Source organism: Dipodomys ordii, unplaced genomic scaffold, assembly GCF_000151885.1.
Source record: "Dipodomys ordii isolate 6190 unplaced genomic scaffold, Dord_2.0 Scaffold167, whole genome shotgun sequence".
Taxonomy (NCBI): domain Eukaryota; kingdom Metazoa; phylum Chordata; class Mammalia; order Rodentia; family Heteromyidae; genus Dipodomys; species Dipodomys ordii.
This window is the reverse complement of record NW_012267383.1, coordinates 1,328,781-1,347,052: the sequence shown is the minus strand read 5'-3', so window position 1 is coordinate 1,347,052 and position 18,272 is coordinate 1,328,781. Positions and strand designations below refer to the sequence as shown.

At 41.8% G+C, this 18,272-nt stretch overlaps 1 protein-coding gene across 1 annotated transcript in view; it reads right to left on the bottom strand.

Annotated features, from left to right (window-relative positions):
- Ipo8 (importin 8) overlaps positions 1-13,592 on the bottom strand; it is a 44,317-nt gene extending 30,725 nt beyond the window's left edge. Inside the window, exons 1-6 of the mRNA XM_013033439.1 lie at positions 13,547-13,592; positions 12,699-12,788; positions 10,773-10,867; positions 8,526-8,610; positions 5,167-5,301; positions 2,317-2,416 (exon numbers count right to left, since the gene is read on the bottom strand). Coding sequence (XP_012888893.1) covers positions 2,317-2,416; positions 5,167-5,301; positions 8,526-8,610; positions 10,773-10,867; positions 12,699-12,752 — 469 coding nt within the window. The 5' untranslated portion in view covers positions 12,753-12,788; positions 13,547-13,592. The remainder of the gene's footprint in view (positions 1-2,316; positions 2,417-5,166; positions 5,302-8,525; positions 8,611-10,772; positions 10,868-12,698; positions 12,789-13,546) is intronic.
- Positions 13,593-18,272: the final 4,680 nt, after the last annotated feature.

Genomic DNA, 18,272 nt, shown 5'->3' with positions numbered 1-18,272 from the left:
ACACACACACACACACACACACACACACACACACACACACACACACACACACACACGGGAAAATTAGAAATCTTGCACTTGAGTAATGATTTCCCAAAGAAAACTAGAGACATGAAGTAGGTTAAAAATGTTTTCTGCTTTGTTTGCTTTTCCTATACTTTGCCTTTAAAAAAGCCAATGTCAAGCTGGGTGCTGCTGGCTCACGCCTGTAATTTTAACTACTCAGGAGGCTGAGATCTGAGGATTGCGGTTAAAAGCCAGCTCAGTCAGGAAAGTCTTATCTCCAATTAACCACCAGAAAACCAAAGTGGTGTTGTGGCTCAAGAGGTAGAGCACTCACCTTGAGCTCTTCAGCTCAAGGACAGCATCCAGGCTCAGAGTTCAAGCCCCATGACTGACAAGGAAAAAAAAAAAAAGCCAATGCCTCCTCACTTACCGAATCTACTAATAAAGCACTATAACAATATCCTAGTGACCATACCAGTTTAACACAGAGACATCAAGTTCCATAGAGGGCAAGCATGGCTTCGTCATGGTACTTTCGATGTGCTTGTGTGGAAGGCTATGGCTAAGCACTACTACAGAATTGTGGAAGGGAGGAAGGAGGGAGGGAAGAATGCAAAATGAAGCAAATAAGATAAAGTTCTCACTTAGGTGCCAGTAGCTCACACTTTGAACATCACAGTTCAAAGCCACCTGGAGCAGGAAAGTCCATGAAATTCTTCTCTCCAATTAACCACCAAAAAGCTGGAAGTGAAGCTGTGGCTCATGTGGTAAAGCCACAGCCTTGAATGAAAACCTAAGGGTATCAGGTGCTAGTGGCTCATGCCTGTAATCATAACTACTCAGGAGGCCAAAATCGAAGTCAGCCTAGGAAGGAAAGTTAGTGAGATATTTATCTCCAATTAACCACCAAAAAAGTCAAAAGTGGAGCTGTGGCTCAAGTGGTGGGGCTCTAGTCTTAAGCAAGAAAGCTCAGGGACAGCACTCAGGCCCTGAGTTCAAGTCCCAAGACTGACGCGTACTCACACGCGCACATGCGCATGCACGCACGTACACGTACACGTACACGTACACACACACACACACACACACACACCAATAAAAAATAAAATAAAAACCCTAAGGGACAGTGCCTAGGATCCTGAGTCCAAACCACTGGACTAGCAAAAAAAAAAAAAGGTTTCTGTCCTCAGATAGTAACTATTTGCTCTGATAAGTGCTTAAGGATTAACAGGAATGGGGTTGGGAATGGGGCTTAGTGGTAGAGTGCTTGCCTAGCACACATGAAGCCCTGGGTTCGATTCCTTAGTACCACAAAAACAGAAAAGGCCGGAAGTGGCTGTTGCTCCTAACCTTCAGCAAAAGAAGCTCAGGGACAGTGCCCAGGCCCTGAGTTTAAGCCCTAGGACTGGCCAAAAAAAAAAGAAAAGAAAAGAAGGATAAATAGGATGACTCCACAGCTCAAGGGCTTCTATGCAAATCAAAGCAAAAAGGATCCCCTCCTCGTCCAAAACAGCCACACACAGGGTAGCCACTGGAAGATCTTATTCCTTTGTGGAAAAGGAAGCACACTAGGGGTGCTTCTAAAGTATGCAGGAATCGAAAGGATCTGTCAAACCTGGGAGCACACAAGTCTAAGACTGGGTGTCCAAATGGCTCAGGAAGAGGTGGGGCCACAGACCAGTGCCTAGGTGACAGCTGAAGCAGCAAGTGCTTACAATGGTCCCGCATGCTTGAGAGTTTCAGTTTGTCATACACATTTTTTTTGGCATACAAATCTGGCATACAAATGATTTTTCTCCCCAGTACTAGGGTTTGAACTCAGGGCCTTAGCTTTTTGGTGGTTAATTAAAGAGTCTCATGGACTTTCCTGCCTGGGCTGGCTTCAAACAGCCATAATCAGATCTCAGCCTTCTAAGTAGCAAGAATTACAGATGGGAGCCACCAGCATCTAGCTTTTTGGGAAATTTGTAGTTTTGATTATAATATTTAGGAGAACTGGGCATCAGTAGCTCATGCCTGTAATTCTAGCTACTCAGGAGGCTATGACCTGAGGGTCTTGGTTCGAAGCCATCTCAGGCAGGAAAAGTCCAGGACACTCTTATCTCCAATTAATAACTAAAAAGCCAGATGTGGAGCTGTGACTCAAGTGTTAGAGCTCTAGCCTTGAGCAAAAAAGAGCTCAGGGGCAATGCCTAGATTCTGAGTTCAATCCCTAGAACCAGCACACTCTCTCTCACACTCACACTCACACACACACACACACAAATGATTATAATATTTAGGAACCATGCAGGAAAAAGTTTCACTTACCAAATTTCATCCTGATATACTCATAGGGATCTTCTTGCCATAGCTCCTCATCTTCATCCTTGTAGCACATCACAGAAAAAACCACATCTTCACAGATACTCTGAGAAATAGAAACACAATAGTGAGTGAGTACAGGCTATCCAAACTTGGAGATTACAAGTAATGTACTCGTGCACAGTCTTTATGATGTTAGTTTTCCCAACTTTTTTTTTTTTTCTTTTTGGTGCCAGTACTGGGAATTGAACTCAGGACCTAGTGCTCTCCCTTAGCTTTTCTCACTCAGGACTCTATCGTGAGGCACACCATCACTTCTGGGTTTTTGGCTGGTTAATTGGAGATAAGCATCTCTCAAGCTTGTTTCCCTGGGCTGGCTTTGAATTGCAATCCTCAGATCTCAGCCTCCTGAGTAGGCAGCTAGGGCTATAGGCGTGAGCACCAGCACTGAGCCTCAAATAAGTACACAAGTCCTTTGGATAAGCCTACATTCACTGCAGTACAACAAGGTAACAGAGCTTCTGCAAAGGCCAAGGCATTAAAGAGTTAAATAGAAGATTGATTTTAAATAACAAGCAATTAAAAGTACAGAAAAAGGAAGTATAAATGCTACTCTTTGAAGGACAGGGATAATACAGTTTTACTAAGAAAAAGAAAGCAACATTAAATAGGCTTTGATTTATTTAAAGAAGAAATGTGTCAGAGTTATTTTTACTATTTCTCATTTTGAAAGTTCTTAATATTTCCATGTTCAGCTTAAATAACAATGAACTAACAATATGAACTATTTCTATTCTTATTCCATCTTCAAAAAAACCAAACAACAATATTCAGCAGAGAAACAGTGGTTCAGGCCTATAATCCTAGATAGTTAGGGAGCTGAGATCTGAGGATCCCAGTTCAAAGCCACCCTGGGCAGTAGAGTCTGTGAGGTCTCTTCTCTCCATGAAACTACTCAAAAAGCTGGAAGTGGAGTTGTGACTCAAGTGATAGAGTGCTAGCCTTGAGCCAAAAAAAAACCAAAAAACTCAGGAGCATCCCCCAGGCCTTGAGTACAAGCCCCAGAGCCAGCATACACTCACATTCACACTCACACACACAAAAAAAACCAATACCCTACTGCACAAATGTGTATTTCAGGAGAAATCCTACCTTTCTGTCCACTGCTGCTAATGGTCTACAGACCACTTACATAAAAATAGGACCATTTCATACCACTTCTTCCAAACTGATTAATTCTAGTAAGAAAAAAACCATTCTAAGGGTCAGAGTTTTCTTATTCCTACATTCCAGACATATCAAAATAAGGCCAAAATACTGAAAAGAGAAGAAATACAATCACAACTCATCCTTTTCTAGGGATATCATAAGTAAAATGAAGTCAGCATTTTATTAATTACAAGGAAATTATCATAGTTTTATCAAAATTAGTAGGAAAACTTATTACGATGCCTACAAAAATATATCTAAAAGGTACTATAAGTGACATGTGATAGACACCTGTAATTCTAGCCTAAGCTCTGAGGATCCCGGTTCAAAGCCAGCCTGGACAGGAAAGTTTATAAAACTTTTAATTATCCAATTGTTTATATTCATATAAGAATTTATTTTTAATGTTTCACTATTTTCCATTTTCATTTTTTAATTAAATAACACACAATTCTACTTTTCAGTAAACAACTGGTATAAAAACAGAAAATTTGGGGCTGGGATGGTGGCTCAGTGGTAGAGCGCTTGCCTTGCATGCATGAGGCCCTGGGTTCAACTCCTCAGCACTACATAAGCAAAAAGAAAAAAGCTGGAAGTGGTGCTGTGGCTCAAGTGGTAGAGCACGAGCCTTGAGCTGAAGAGCTGAGGGACAGCTCCCAGGCCCAGAGTTCAGGCCTCACGACCGGACCCCCAAAAAAAAACCCAGAAAATTTTAACTTCTGCTAAAGCACTTCATCTAAAATAAAGAGAATGTCTGCTGATACCTACCAAAGAAAATGGTCACATATCACAGTTCATTTTCTGCAAACTAACAGTTTTAGTAGATACTTGCTGGCAATTTTCAAAATGTTTTCAAACAAAATACCTTATTTGATCCTAGGTCCTAGCAACCTTTAGATAAAAAGGGTATGTGATGGGCACTGTGGCTCATACCTATAATCCTAGCTACAAAGGAGGCAGAGATCTGAGGATCACAGTTCAAAGCCAGCATGGACAGAAAAATCCAAGAGATTCATATCCTAACCAGAAAAACACTGGAATTGGAGCTATGGCTCAAGGTCGCAGAATACTAGCCTTAAGTAAACAAAACAAAAAAAAGTCAGAGTATGAAGGCCCTGAATTCAAACCCCAGTAGTAGCACAAAACAAAAAAATGGAAAAATACTATCTCTTTCCATAGAACAGAAACTGAGGGAAAAAAAAAATCAACAGTTCCAACTTACCAAATTGTAAGGGCTCACTTTTCAACTGCTTAAATTTCCAAGCCCTTTATTACAAATATATGATTGCATTTATGAAAAAGTATTATTGAGCCTGGTACAGGTGGCTCACACCTGTCATCCTAGCTACTCCAGGAGGCTGAGATCTGAGGATCCAGACTTGAAGCCAGCATGGGCAAGAAAGTCCATGAGAAACTCTAATTCATCACCACAAAGCCAGAGGTGGAGCTGGGGCTTCAGTGGTACAATATCAGCCTTGAGTGGAGAAAGTTCAAGGACAGTACCCAGACCCTGAGTTCAAGCCTCTAAACCAAAATATACACACACACAAAACTACTACTAATGGAAGTAAGGAGTTCTAAATATAGAACTCTATTGAGAACCTGATTCACTGGGCACAATTTTGGAAACTGTTCTCTGAAACAAACCTGTATGTGTGGCTTCATCTGCTTCCAGGTCACGGAGTGAAGCACCCCCTGGCTGAGATAGTTGAAGGCCTGCTGAAGAACACGAGGAGCCACATATTCTTTCTGTCTATACTGATCTAAAATTTTTAGTAGAACCTACAGAAAAATAGGAAGGTAAAATATAGAACAATGAGTTAAAAAAGAAGGGAACATTTTAGCAATGATGTAATTACTATCCTACAAACACAGAAATAAAAATTAACAGCTTCCAGGGGAAAATCACTGCTTGGGAAGAAAACTCAAATAGGCAATTTATACTGAAATACAGCATGTCTCTGTGACTTACTTCAAGCCATTTGTTTGACTACTAACCAGTGGAACTATATAGAAGAAATTTAAGTTTTATTCTGTTACTAGCTCTTCAAAATAAATTAAGACTATTTTTTAAAATAACAGTCTAGGTCTGGGAAGGTGGCTCAGTGGTAGAGTGCTGGGTAGAGGCCCTGGGTTCGATTCTTCAGCACCACATAAGCAGAAAAATCCGGAAGTGGCACTGTGGCTCAAGTGGTAGAGGGCTAACCTTGATCTGAAAAGCTGAGGGAGAGCGCCCAGGCCCAGAGTTCAGGCCCACAACTGACAAAAACAAACAAAAAATAAAAATAACAGTCTAGAGCCAGGTACCAGTGGCTCATGCCTATAATATCCTAGCTACTCAGGAGGCCGAGATCTGAGGATCATGGTTCAAAGTCAGGCAAGAAAGTCCACAAGACTCAGACTCCATTAAACCATCAAAAATCTGGAAGTAGGGGGGCTGGGAGTGTGGCTTAGTGGTAGAGTCCTTGCCTAGCTTGCACGAAACCCAGGGTTCGATTCCTCAGTACCACATAAACAGAAAAAGCCAGAAGTGGCACTGTGGCTCAAGTGGTAGAGTGCTAGCCTTAAGCACAGAGAGGCTCAGGAATAGAGCCCAGGCCCCAAGTTCAAGCCCTCGGACTGGGTGGGGGGGGGGGGGAGCTGGAAGTGGAGCTATGGAACAGTGCCCAGGCCCTAAGTTCAAGACCTGGGACTAGATAATAAACAAATAAACAATCTTAACCAGGAACTGCTTACTTGTGCCTATCCTCATAGTTACTCAGGAGACTGAGACCTGAAGATCCCAGTTCAAAGCCAATTTGGGCAGGAAAATCTATGAGATTCTTATCTCTAATTAATCACCAAAATGCTGAAATTGGAGGTGTGGCTAAAGTAGTAGAGCATCCGTCTTGAGGCAAGAAGTCAACTGAGCATTCAAGGTCCTAAGTACAAGGTCCTAAGTACAAGTCCCAGTACTGGTACAAAAAAATATAAATAATAATACTAACTGAAAAACATTTAAAAATTTCTATATAGCAAGGGACAGCACAAACAAATTATATTGCTTGATAAAGAAATTGTTCAGGGCTGGGAAGTTGGCTCAGTGGTAGAGTGCTTGCCTTGCATGCATGAGGCTCTGGACAGTGCCCAGGCCCAGAGTTCAGGCCCCATGACCGGACCAAAAAAAAAAAAACCAAAAAAAAAAAAAAAAAAAGAAATTGTTCAAAAATCTAAACATGATTTTAAAATAGTAATAAATACAACTGATCGGCTCTTAAAAAATTAACTGGATCTCTAAACCTCATGCCAAAACAAATTCCAGAGGCAGATATTTCTACATCTACAAAATAATGAAAACAGAGTTCCTAAAAGAAAAATATGACAAAAAAGTTTTATTTTATATTCTCAGGTGGAAGATCTTTAATGAAGAGCTTTTTTTTTTGGGTCCGGTCGTGGAGCCTGAACTCTGGGCCTGGGCGCTGTCCCTCAGCTCTTCAGCTCAAGGCTAGCGTTCTACCACTTGAGCCACAGTGCTTCCGGCTTTTTTTCTTTTTGCTTATGTGGTGCTGGGGAATGGAACCCAGGGCCTCAGGCATGCAAGGCAAGCGCTCTACCACTGAGCCACCTTCCCAGCCCCTGAAGAGCTTTTTTTTAAGCCTGATTAAAGCAGTTCACAAACACCATTGCAAATCAGCTTTTTTAATTCTTTTTTTTTTTAATTGTGAAAATACTGTACATGGGCTAGATAATGAGTACATTTCTTATCAAGCATTGTAGCCTCCTCCTTGGTTTCCCCTTCCCATCCGCTCCCCCCCCCAAAGTTGTAAAGTTCATTTTTCCGACATAACAACTTATACCTTGTAGTCTCATTGTTGCAATGGGTCCACCTGTATCCCTATTTAAACGATTTGTTTTTTCCCTTCCCCTCCACAAATTATAACAACATCAAATACAGTGAAAGCAGAGGTTATACCGTGGGGGAGGGACATACAAAGCAACAAAGAAATAATCTTATAAATGTGTTAGAAATGCAAATCAGCTTTGACTGGTCCAAGGGCCTATTATCAAGTTTGTAAGTAGGTTGCAAAAATCTTTCAAAACACAACACTCGTTACCTAAAATCCAGGCTTATTTTATAGAACTTGTCAAAAGTCCGAAATAATGATGCTGAGCTTATTATTGCTAATACAATGTAGCTTACACACAGTGTGGTGCCTAAAAAGGGAGGGAGGGAGGGAAGGAAGGAAGGAAGGAAGGAAGGAAGGAAGGAAGGAAGGAAGGAAGGAAGACAAAAAGAGCCAGGAACCATGGTACATGCTTGTAATTGAGGCTGAGATCAGAATGTTTTGAAGCCAGCCTGTGCAGGAAAATCTGTGAGACTCTTATTTCTAATGATCCAGCAAAAAGCTAAAAGTGAAAAAGTACAGGTATGGCTCAAATGGTAGAGTACCAGCCTTGAACAAAAAAGCTAAGAGCAGTACTTCAAGCTCCAGTACTGGCACCAAAAAGAAAAGATACTTGTAAGAAAGCAATCGAACTGAACTAATGGAAGCAGCATGTAATCTAAGCTAAACTAATCTCACTGCTAGGACAATTTCAACAAAAGATCAAAGTCCAAAGCCTAGGAGAACTCAGGAAGGGTAATTCTGATGATGGCTGCCAGAAGAGACTGGATTTTAAAACTACTCCCAAAGCTGCCACTGCATCTTCTTTAAATATGTAATGAGTTCATTTGTCTGACATCTACTTTTTTCCTCATGCTGGTACTCAGGCTCGAGCCCAGAACCTAGGCACTGCTTTTTCACTCAGAACTAGTACTCTCCACTGGAGCGACAGTTCCACTTAAAGTTTTTTGATAGTTAATTAGGGAGAAGAGTCTCACAGACTTTTCCTGCCCCAGCTGGCTTCAAACTATGATCCTTAGATCTCAGCCTCTGAGTAGCTAGAATTATAGGAGTGAGCTAGTGGCACCTTAATCAAAAATAGTTGTCAATTATAATCCTATTTTAAAAGTATAAGTTTATTACCTGCTGAATTCCTACAGCATAGGTTTTCAAAAAGAATTCAGAAAACTCAAAGTATTCTTTGGTGACATTTCCTGGGCTTCCATACCTTAAAATTCAAAGAAGAATCATGTCAGTGCTATAAAGTTGAAAAACAAAGGATGCTCAGCCATCAAAACATGGCCACTGAAAGATGTTTTCTACTGGGCCAGAAAACTACCACATTCCCTTTCACATAAGACACAGAATGAAGCAGGCCGAGCTGTGCGGACACTGGCAACCCTTCACCTTTCAGACAAAGCGGTCACCTTCCAAACCAACAGCTCCTAAGGGATTAATAATGGCGGGCAAAAACATTCGACCTAATGTTTCTATTCATTAATACTTTTAACATTAAAACTGGCCAGGCACTGATAGTTCATGCATGTAATCTTAGTTATTTAGAAAGCTGAGATCTGAGGATCATGGCTGAAAGGCAGTCCCAGCAGAAAAATCTAATTAACAAGCAAAAGGCCAGAAGTGGATCTGTGGCTCAGAGGCAGAGTATTAGCCTTTGGTGAAAAAGCTAAGGAATAATGCTCAGGCTCTGAGTTCAAGCCCCAGCACTGTCATACACACAAAAAAAATACATAAATGCATCCATAAATACTTTTCTTTTTTGTTGTTGTTGTTGGTTGTGGGGCCTGAACTCTGGACCTGGGCACTGTCCTTAAGCTCAAGGCTGAAGAGCTTGAGCCACAGTGCCACTTCCGGCTTTCATAAATACTTTTCTTTTTTCTTTTGGTTGGTCGTGGGACCTGAACTCTGGGCCTGGGCACTGTCCCTCAGACCTTCAGGTGAAGGCTAGCGCTCTACCACTTGAGCGTCAGCCCCACTTCCAGCTTTTTCTGCTTATGTGGTGCTGAGGAATCGAACCCAGGGCCTCATGCATGCAAGGCAAGTGCTCTACCACTGAGCCACCTTCCCAGCCCATAAATACTTTTCAAGTTAATTCCTGGATAGTTCTAAACGCCTAATGTTAATTTTTTCATGTTTTTCACAGAATAGAAAGAGCCAAGTGGCTCTGTGGCTCAAATGGTAGAACACTCACCTTGAGCTGAAGAGCTCGGGGACAGCGCCAGGCCCAGAGTTCAAGCACCACTACTGACAAAAACAAAACACAACTTGGGCTTGGACTGTGGCTTAGTGGTAGAGTGCTTGCCTAGCATGCATAAAGCCCTGAGTTCGATTCCTCAGTACCAGCAGAAAAAGCCAGAAGTGGCTCTATAGCTCATGTGGTAGAGCACTAACCTTAAACACAGAGAGGCTCAGGGACAGTGCCCAGGTCCTGTAGTCAAGGCCTAGGACTGGCCAAAAAAAAAATAGAAAAGAGCCAGAGAAAGCTGCCCAATTCCTTTTGACTGCAAAGGCATGAGCACATGTAAAGCGACTTTAAACAAAGGGTGACAGGAGGGGAGCAAGGAGACTGTGAGGTAGGGGGGCGTTTTGAGACTTGAACTCAGGGCCTGGGCATCTCTGAGCTTTTCACTCAGCACTGGTACTCTACCATTTCAGCCATATCTCCACTTCTGGCTTGTTTTGTTGTTGTTGCTGTTATAGGGCTTGAACTCAGGGTTTAAGTACTTTTCCTGAGCTCTTTTGCTCAAGACTAGAACTCTTACCACTTTGAGCTACAATTCCACTTTCAGTTTTTGAGTGGTTGATTGGAGATAAAAGTCTCAAGGGGACATTTCTGCCTGGCTGGCTTCAAACCTCAATCTCAGATCTCAGTCTCCTGAACATCTAGGATTACAGGTATGACCCACCGGTGCCCAGCCACTTCTAGCTTTTTGGTGATTAATTGGAGATAAGGGTCTCCAGCTCTCCTGCCTGGGCTGGCTTTAAAACGGAATCCTCAGATCTCACTCTCCTAAGTAGCTACAATACAGGTGTGCACCTTGCATAGGGTTGGCTGGTTGGCTCTTTCTTCTCTATGGTATTAAAAAGGAGGGACTGGGAAGGTGGCTCAGTGGTAGAGCGCTTGCCTTGCATGCATGAGGCCCTGGGTTCGATTCTTCAGCACCACATAAGCAAAAAGAAAAAAGCCGGAAGTGGCGCTGTGGCTTAAGTGGTAGAGCTCTAGCCTTGAGCTGAAGAGCTGAGGGACAGTGCCCAGGCCCAGAGTCCAAGCCCCATAACCGGACCCAAAAAAGAGGAATAATCATGTTTAGCAGACCAGCAAAGGAACTAGCCTGCTCTGTGTAATGTAGAATCACTGTAATGGAGAATTACCGTTCAAAGAGACGAGCTACAATATGCAGGGCCCACTTCTTACACTTCCACCACACCAGCTCCGGTCTGTCATCCTCATCAATTTGTAGAGTCTCCTAAAGGAGCAAAAACTCAGATTAAATAATACTAGCTACTCAGGAAGCCAAGATCTCAGGATCCAGGTTCAAAGCCAGCCTGGGCAGGAAAGTCCATGGGGCTCTTATCTCCAATCAATCAACAAAAAGCCAGAAGTAGAGATGTGACTCAAGTGGTAGAGATATAGCCTTGAACAAAAGAGCTAAGGGACTGTGCCCAGGCCCTGAGTTCAACCCCTTTACTAGCATTAAAAATAATAATAAATTGCTGGGTAGGAATTAAATAAGCACAATACATTTCATTAAACATTGCTATTAGGCACATTAATCATTCGCCACACCTCCACTTTCAGAATAAGCAGGGAAAAAAATTGCTAACACCTTGGCAAGACTCTGAGATAATGAAATGATTCTACATTTTGATCTTGGTGAAAGGGACACAAGTGTATCTTGTCCAACTTTGCTAAGCTATACCCAGCATGCACCAATCCTGAATACAATCCTCAGATCCAAAAATAAAAATCTTGAACTTTTAAAATACAAGGATGTTTTGTTTTTATTTTGTCAGTTATGGGACTTGAACTAAGGGCCTGGGCACTGTCCTGAGCTGTTTTGCTCAAGGCTAGCACCCTACCACTCTGAGCCACAGCTCCACTTCCGGTTTCAAGTGTTAAATTGGTGATAAAAGTCTCATGGAGACTTTTCTGCCCAGGCTGGCTTCAAACTGTGATTCTCATATTCTTATATTTCAGCCTCCCGAGTAGCTAGAACTACAGGTGTGAGCCACCAGCACCCAGTGCCCAATAGATTCTTACCTTCAATACTCAAAAGATGGAAGTAGATCTGTGGTTCAAGTGGTAGAGTGCCAGCCTTGAGCAAAAAGCCAAAGTGACAGTACCTGGGCTGAGTTTAAGCCTCCCCCAACCCCCACACAAAAGGTAAAGATAAAATAAAATGTTATTTACATAAAGAAAAAAAAGAGGGCTGAGAATGTGGCTTAGTGGTAGAGTGCTTGCCAGGCATGCATGAAGCCCTGGGTTTGTTTCCTCAGTACCACATAAATAGTACCACCATAAACAGAAAAAAGCTGGGAGTGGCCCTGTGGCTCAAGTGGTAGAGCACTAGCCTTGAGTACAGAGAGGCTCAGGGACAGTGCCTAGGCGCTAAGTTTAAGCCCAGGACTGGCAAGAAAAGAAAAAAGGAAGGAGGAGAGGGAAGGGAAGGGGGAAACTAGATAAACACTAAGCTTTCAAAAGGATTTTTACTATTTTTAGTTATAATTATTTTTATAAATCTAAGCTTTCTAGACGTAAGTATTATGAGTTATTTCATTTTAGTTTGTCTGTTGTTTTGTTTCTGTGTGTGCTAGTACTGGGGATTGAACTCAGGGCCTTGTACTCTTGCTTGGCTTTTTTATTCAAGATTACTTGAGCCACACCTCCACTTTTAGCTTTTTGTTGGTTCCTCATACATAACAGTCTCATGGACTTTCCTGCTCAGACTGGCTTCAAACCTCAATCCTCAAATCTCAGCCTCCCAATTAGGAAGGATTAGAGGTATGAGTCACTAGCCCCTAACTGTTATTTTACTAACATTATAGTAATCTTTTCTTCTTGTTGTTGTTGTTTAAAATAGGCTGAAATAGGGCTGGGATGTAGCTCAGTGGCAAAGCGCTTGCCTAGCAAGCGCAACGTCCTGGGTTCGATCCCCAGTACCAAAAAAGAAAAGACAAAAAAAATACAGTTAAAAAAAAAACCCAAACAATAAAATAGGCTGAAATAATGCATTGGCCTATTAAAAGTACTCTAAGCCCATTTCCCCAGTTTTAATAAGAAACAGAGCTCCATCTTACAGGAGGAACAGTCCTGTCGAGAATGGTTCGGAAAATCTCCATCCACGTTGTCATGATTTGCTTATTCACCAGCTGAAGGGGCAAGGCATACTAGAAAACAGAACAGAATATAAACAACTCTTCTTCCTGTCCATCAAGATCAGTCGTTTTATCTACAATGGAAGATTCAAACATATAAACAAGCCAGAATTTAAGCATGAAAATAGCAGTTTCATATGACTGAACCTAAAATTTAACTTAAAATAGATCCATAGCATATATATATACATATATATATAGATATACATGTGTACTTAAAATTTAGAAATATACATGTCATGAGTTGTCTCTATGAACGGTTTTTTCAATTTTTTTAAATGAAATATAGCTAGATGCCAATAGCTCATGGCTGTAATCCTAGTTATTCAAGAGACTGATATGTGAGGATCAAACAAGCTGGAACAGACAAATCCAAGATACTTTTATTTCCAATTAACCAGCAAAAAGCTGGAAGTATAGCTGTGGCTCAAATGGTAGAGCACCAACCCTGAGCAGTAAAACTATGCAGAGAAAGGAAGGAAGGAAGGGAATGGAAGCAAGAGATAGAGAGCAAGGAAGGGAGGGAGAAAGAGAAGGAGAGACAGAAGGGGGAGGGAGGGAGGGAGGGAGAAGGAAGGGAAAGACAGAGGAAGGAGGGAGTGGAGGAAGAGAAAGGAAAGGGGGGAGGGAATAGTTAAAATCAAGGAAATTAAGCTGCTAAACCTTTGTTAGCTTTAGTTTGGGTCAAAAGCAAAGAAATCATCAGTGATTTCCCAATAAAAGAGGACTCTCTTCTTCCCCTTCCTCTTCTAGAATGATGGCCCACCTACCAGCAGGGATGCTTTAAACTGCTAAGTACAAGTTTAAGGGAAATAACGCTTGGTTCTCGATTACTCAGACTTCATACATGGAGCAAGAGCACAGAGACACTGATGGTTGTGGGAAGTTGGGTGAATTCTATGAGCCTGTTTCTCCTGAGAAATTTTTAAAAGAAATCTGTGTGAGAATATATCACAATTTTCAATAACAATTCGCTTACTGGGCACTTTTCACAGGTTAGTCTTCTACAGTGGAAACCTACCTGAACCAGTGCATAAAAGATTTTCAGAATCTGCTTCTGTAGTAATACAGAATAATGGGAGGGATCAGGAAGAAGTTGCATAATTTGTTGCTGAATTCGTGGCAGAAATATCTGCATTGCTGCTATGAGTGGTTCTCTTTCTTCTGCTTTCTTATATCTACATGAACAATAAATAATAAAAGAAAATAAGTAATTTCTTTCCCTTTCCCCCAAAAGGCTACAACAATTAATGAAATATACAGATTATGTCTGGTGCCAGTGGCTCACACCTGTAATTCTAGCTATTTAGGAGGCTAAGATCTAAAAATCAAGGTTCAAAGCCAGCACAGGTTGTCTTTCTTTTTTTGCCAGTCCTGGAGCTTGAACTCAGGACCTGGGCACTGTCCTTGAGCTTCCTTTGCTCAAGGAGACCACTCTACCACTTGTGCCACCACACCACTTCTGGCTTTTTCTGTTTATGTGGTACTGAGGAATCGAACCCAGGGCTTCACGCATACTAGGTAAGCACTCTACCACGAAGTCACATTCCCAGCCCTGAAAGACTCCTATCTTCAAGTAACCACCAAAAGGCCGGAAATGGAGCTGTAGCTTAATGGGTAGAGTGAGTGAGAAAATTAAGGAACAGCAGCTACCTCACCTCCAACTCCAGGCCCCAAGTTCAAACCTCAGTACCTAAACTAAAAAGTTAAACTAACCCAGTCACTAGTGTGACTCATATCTGTAATCCAGGCTTCTCAGGAAGTTGAGCTCTGAGGATCACAATTTGAAGCCAACCAAAGTAGACAAATCCTAGAGACTCATCTCCAACTAACAAACAAAAGCTGGAAGTGGAGGTGTGCCTCAAGTGACAGAGTATCAGCCTTAAGTAATAAAACTAAGAGTGCCCAGACCCTGAGTTCAAGCCCTAGTATACACACACACACACACACACACACTATATATATATATATATATATATATATATATATATACATATATATATATATATATATACATATATATACACACACATATAATAGCTATGTAGGTAAGGAGAATAAAGTTTCTTTGAATACATGTTTAAATGTGTTAACTCTGATGGTTTCAGTCACATCATCTTTCATAGCACACCAGCAGATCCCCTTGTAGCTGACTTTCAGTGTCCCTCAGGGCTGTTCTCCTCAGTCAGAGAGAACCAACTTACTCATAAGTCTTCACCAGCTGATACAAACACAGCAAGCTGCCCAGCCAGCTCCCACTGCTCTGTGATTGCAAGTAGCAGTCTATCTTGTCCACCACGGCTGGCCAGTATCCAGGAAAATCATGCTTGATAATAACGCGAAGACACATAGTTAACTGCACTCTGGAAGGGGGCAGAGGAGAATGCAGTAGTTATGAATATCACGTATCAAAGAGTTCTAGCATTTCCCATAAAAGTGTCCTAGCAGCCAAGAACCTGTGGCTCAGGGCTGAAGGCCTAGGCACTCGGAAGGCTGCTGTCTGAGGATCATGATTTGAAGCCAGCCTGAGCAGAAAAGTCCATGAGACTCTGAACTCCAATTAATCACCAAAAAGCCAAAAGTAGTGGAGCTGTAGTTCAAGGGGTAATGTGGAGCCTTGAGCAAAAGAAGCTCAGGGACAGTGCCCAGGCCCTGAGTTCAAACCCCAGGACACACGGACACGGACACACACACAGTATTCTGTTGCTGGGCACTGCTCAGCAATTGTTTTAACACACACACACACATACACACAGTATTCTGTTGCTGGGCACTGCTCAGCAATCGTTTTATCCAATTAACTACCAAAAAGCCAAAAGTAGAGGTATAGCTCAAATGGCAGAGTGCCAGCCTTGAACAGAAAAAAAAAAAGGGAGAATGTGAAGTTATGACTTCAAGTCTCAGTACTGGCACCAAAATAATCTAAATAAATAAAACAAAACCTGAGGCTGCAGAGTAAATCACACAGATCCATCACCAGACCAGTCCCTCTTCCCAGGAGCCACCCAGAGCACGTCATACCTCACTAGATCAGGAGAGCGAATGATGCCTTCCACTATATTATCTCGAATCTGTTGCCGGTCATTCTCATGGATGTTGAATGGGAATACAGCTTCTCCGGGTGGAGGTTCTCGGTCTGGCCAATACTGCGTCACCATGTTCTTCAGGTAGATGGCAGCTATGTGATAGGGAAAATGTCCTATAGTCCATCTCTGGAGGACAGGCTAAACCCCTCAGTGTGAATGAACCTGCCATCTAGCAGACACAGAAAATCTTACATGTGTAAATAAATGAGTTGGGAAGGGGAGTGGGTACAAATTTAAAGGTTTCACTTTGGCTAGGTGCTCAAGCCTGTAAGTTTAGTTACTCAGGAGGCGAGATCTGAGGATCATGGTTCAAAATCAGCCCCAGCAGGAAACTTCTTGAGACTCTCCTCTCCAACTAACCAGCAAAAAGCCAAGTGATAAGAGTGCCAGCTTTGAGTGTAATAATCTAAGAGACAGCATTCAGACCCTGAGTTCAAGCCCCAGTACTGACATATACACAAAATTTTTCAATAAAAAATAAAATCAAAATAAAGCCAGAAGAGCACCAGTCATAGTGGCTCACATTTGTAATCCCTGATATTCAGGAGGTACAGGCCAAGAAGATCAATTTGAGGCAAGCCCCAGGACCAGCAATAAATAAATAAATATAAATAAATGTAATAAAACTAACGTAAAGCAAAAAGGTCTAGATATGTGACTCAGGAATAGCACTCAGATCCTGAGTTCAAGCCCCAGGACTCACACACACTACACATACACACATACACACACACACACACACATCCAGCCAGATGCTGGTGACTCACACCTGTAATCTTAGCTACTCAGGATGCTGAGATCTGAGGATTATGATTTGAAAGCTGAAAGAGGAGTTGTAGCTCAAGTGGAAAAGGAAAAAAAAACAAGCAAAAATGATAGGCTCTGAGTCAGTCCCCCAGGACTGGCATAATATTAAATAATTAATTGATACATATATAAAAAGGCAAAAACCAACTGAAGGAAAATATGTAAAATATATGAAATATATATGACAAATATATAAAAGGATTAAAAATCAACTCACCCGCCTGGCGTACTGGGAATTCCACACTGTCAGAGACTATAATCCGAAGTAAACTGGGAGCAAAATTGATAATCTTGTAGGACTGAAATCACAAAGAAATGTTTTAGGAAAAAAGCAATATAAATGAGCAGCTATCAGCATCTGTTACTGACTACACTACTTACACATTATAAACAAGACAACAGCAGAACAGACAAAATAGTATTAAAACCAACTGGAGACTAAGCACCTGTAAATCCTAGCTACTCAAGAGGCTGAGTATGAGAATCTCAATTCAAAGTCCCAAAGTCCATGGGATTCTTTTCTCCAATTAACCAGCAAAAGCCAGAACTGGATGTGTGGCTCAAATGGTAAAGCATCAACCTTGACCAGAAAAACGAAGAAACAGTGTGAGGCCCCAAGTTCAAGCCCCAGTTCTGGCACTGGCACTGACACAGTGACTCACACCTCTCTTTCTCTCATACACACACACACACACAAAACACACACAGAGGCACCTGCAACCAGAGAGGAGCCAATACAGACAGGATATCAAAGGCACTCTAGTTTTGATTCTGTCATCTTTCCTATGAATTTAATTATAATAGCATTTGTGTGTGTGTGTGCGCGCGTACATGTACATGTGCACACACCAGTATTGATCATTATTACTTGGCTTTTTCCCCTCAAGACTGGCATTCTACCCATTAAGCCACACCTCCACTTCTGGCTTTGTGCTGGTTAGAAATAAGAACCTCTCCAATTTGCCTGAGCTGGCTTTGAATGAGGATCCTTGGATTTCAGCATCCTGAATAGTTAGGATTGCAGGCGTGAGCCACCAGAGCCCAGTTATACTAATTTGTTAAAGTAAATGTTTGATTAAAAGATAAATTTGGAGAAAAGTGTCATTCTTTAAGGTATTGACCATTATACCCAAGAGCACTGTCTCCTGCAAACTTTTCTATATGCCTCAATAAAATTCTGAGTTAGGGCTGGGAAGGTAGCTAAGTGGTAGAATGCTTGCCTTGCATGCATGAGGCCCTGGGTTCAATTCCTCAGCACTACATAAGCAGAAAAAGCCAGAGGTGGCACTGTAGCTCAAGTGGTAGAGTGCTAGCCTTGAGCTGAAGAGCTGAGGGACAGCGCCCAAGCCTAGAGTTTAAGCCCTATGAACAGAAAAAAAAAAAATCTAAATTATAATTATCCTACCTTCAGCCAGGTACTAGTCGCTCACTCCTGTAATCCTGTCTTACAAGGCTGAGATCTGAATATCAAGGTTCAAAATCAACCCAGGTAGGAAAGTCCATGACACTCTCATGGTCCAATTAACCACTAAAAAGCCAGAGTAGATTTGTGGCTCAAGGGGTAAAACACCAACCTTGAGCAGAAAAACTCAAGAACAGCATC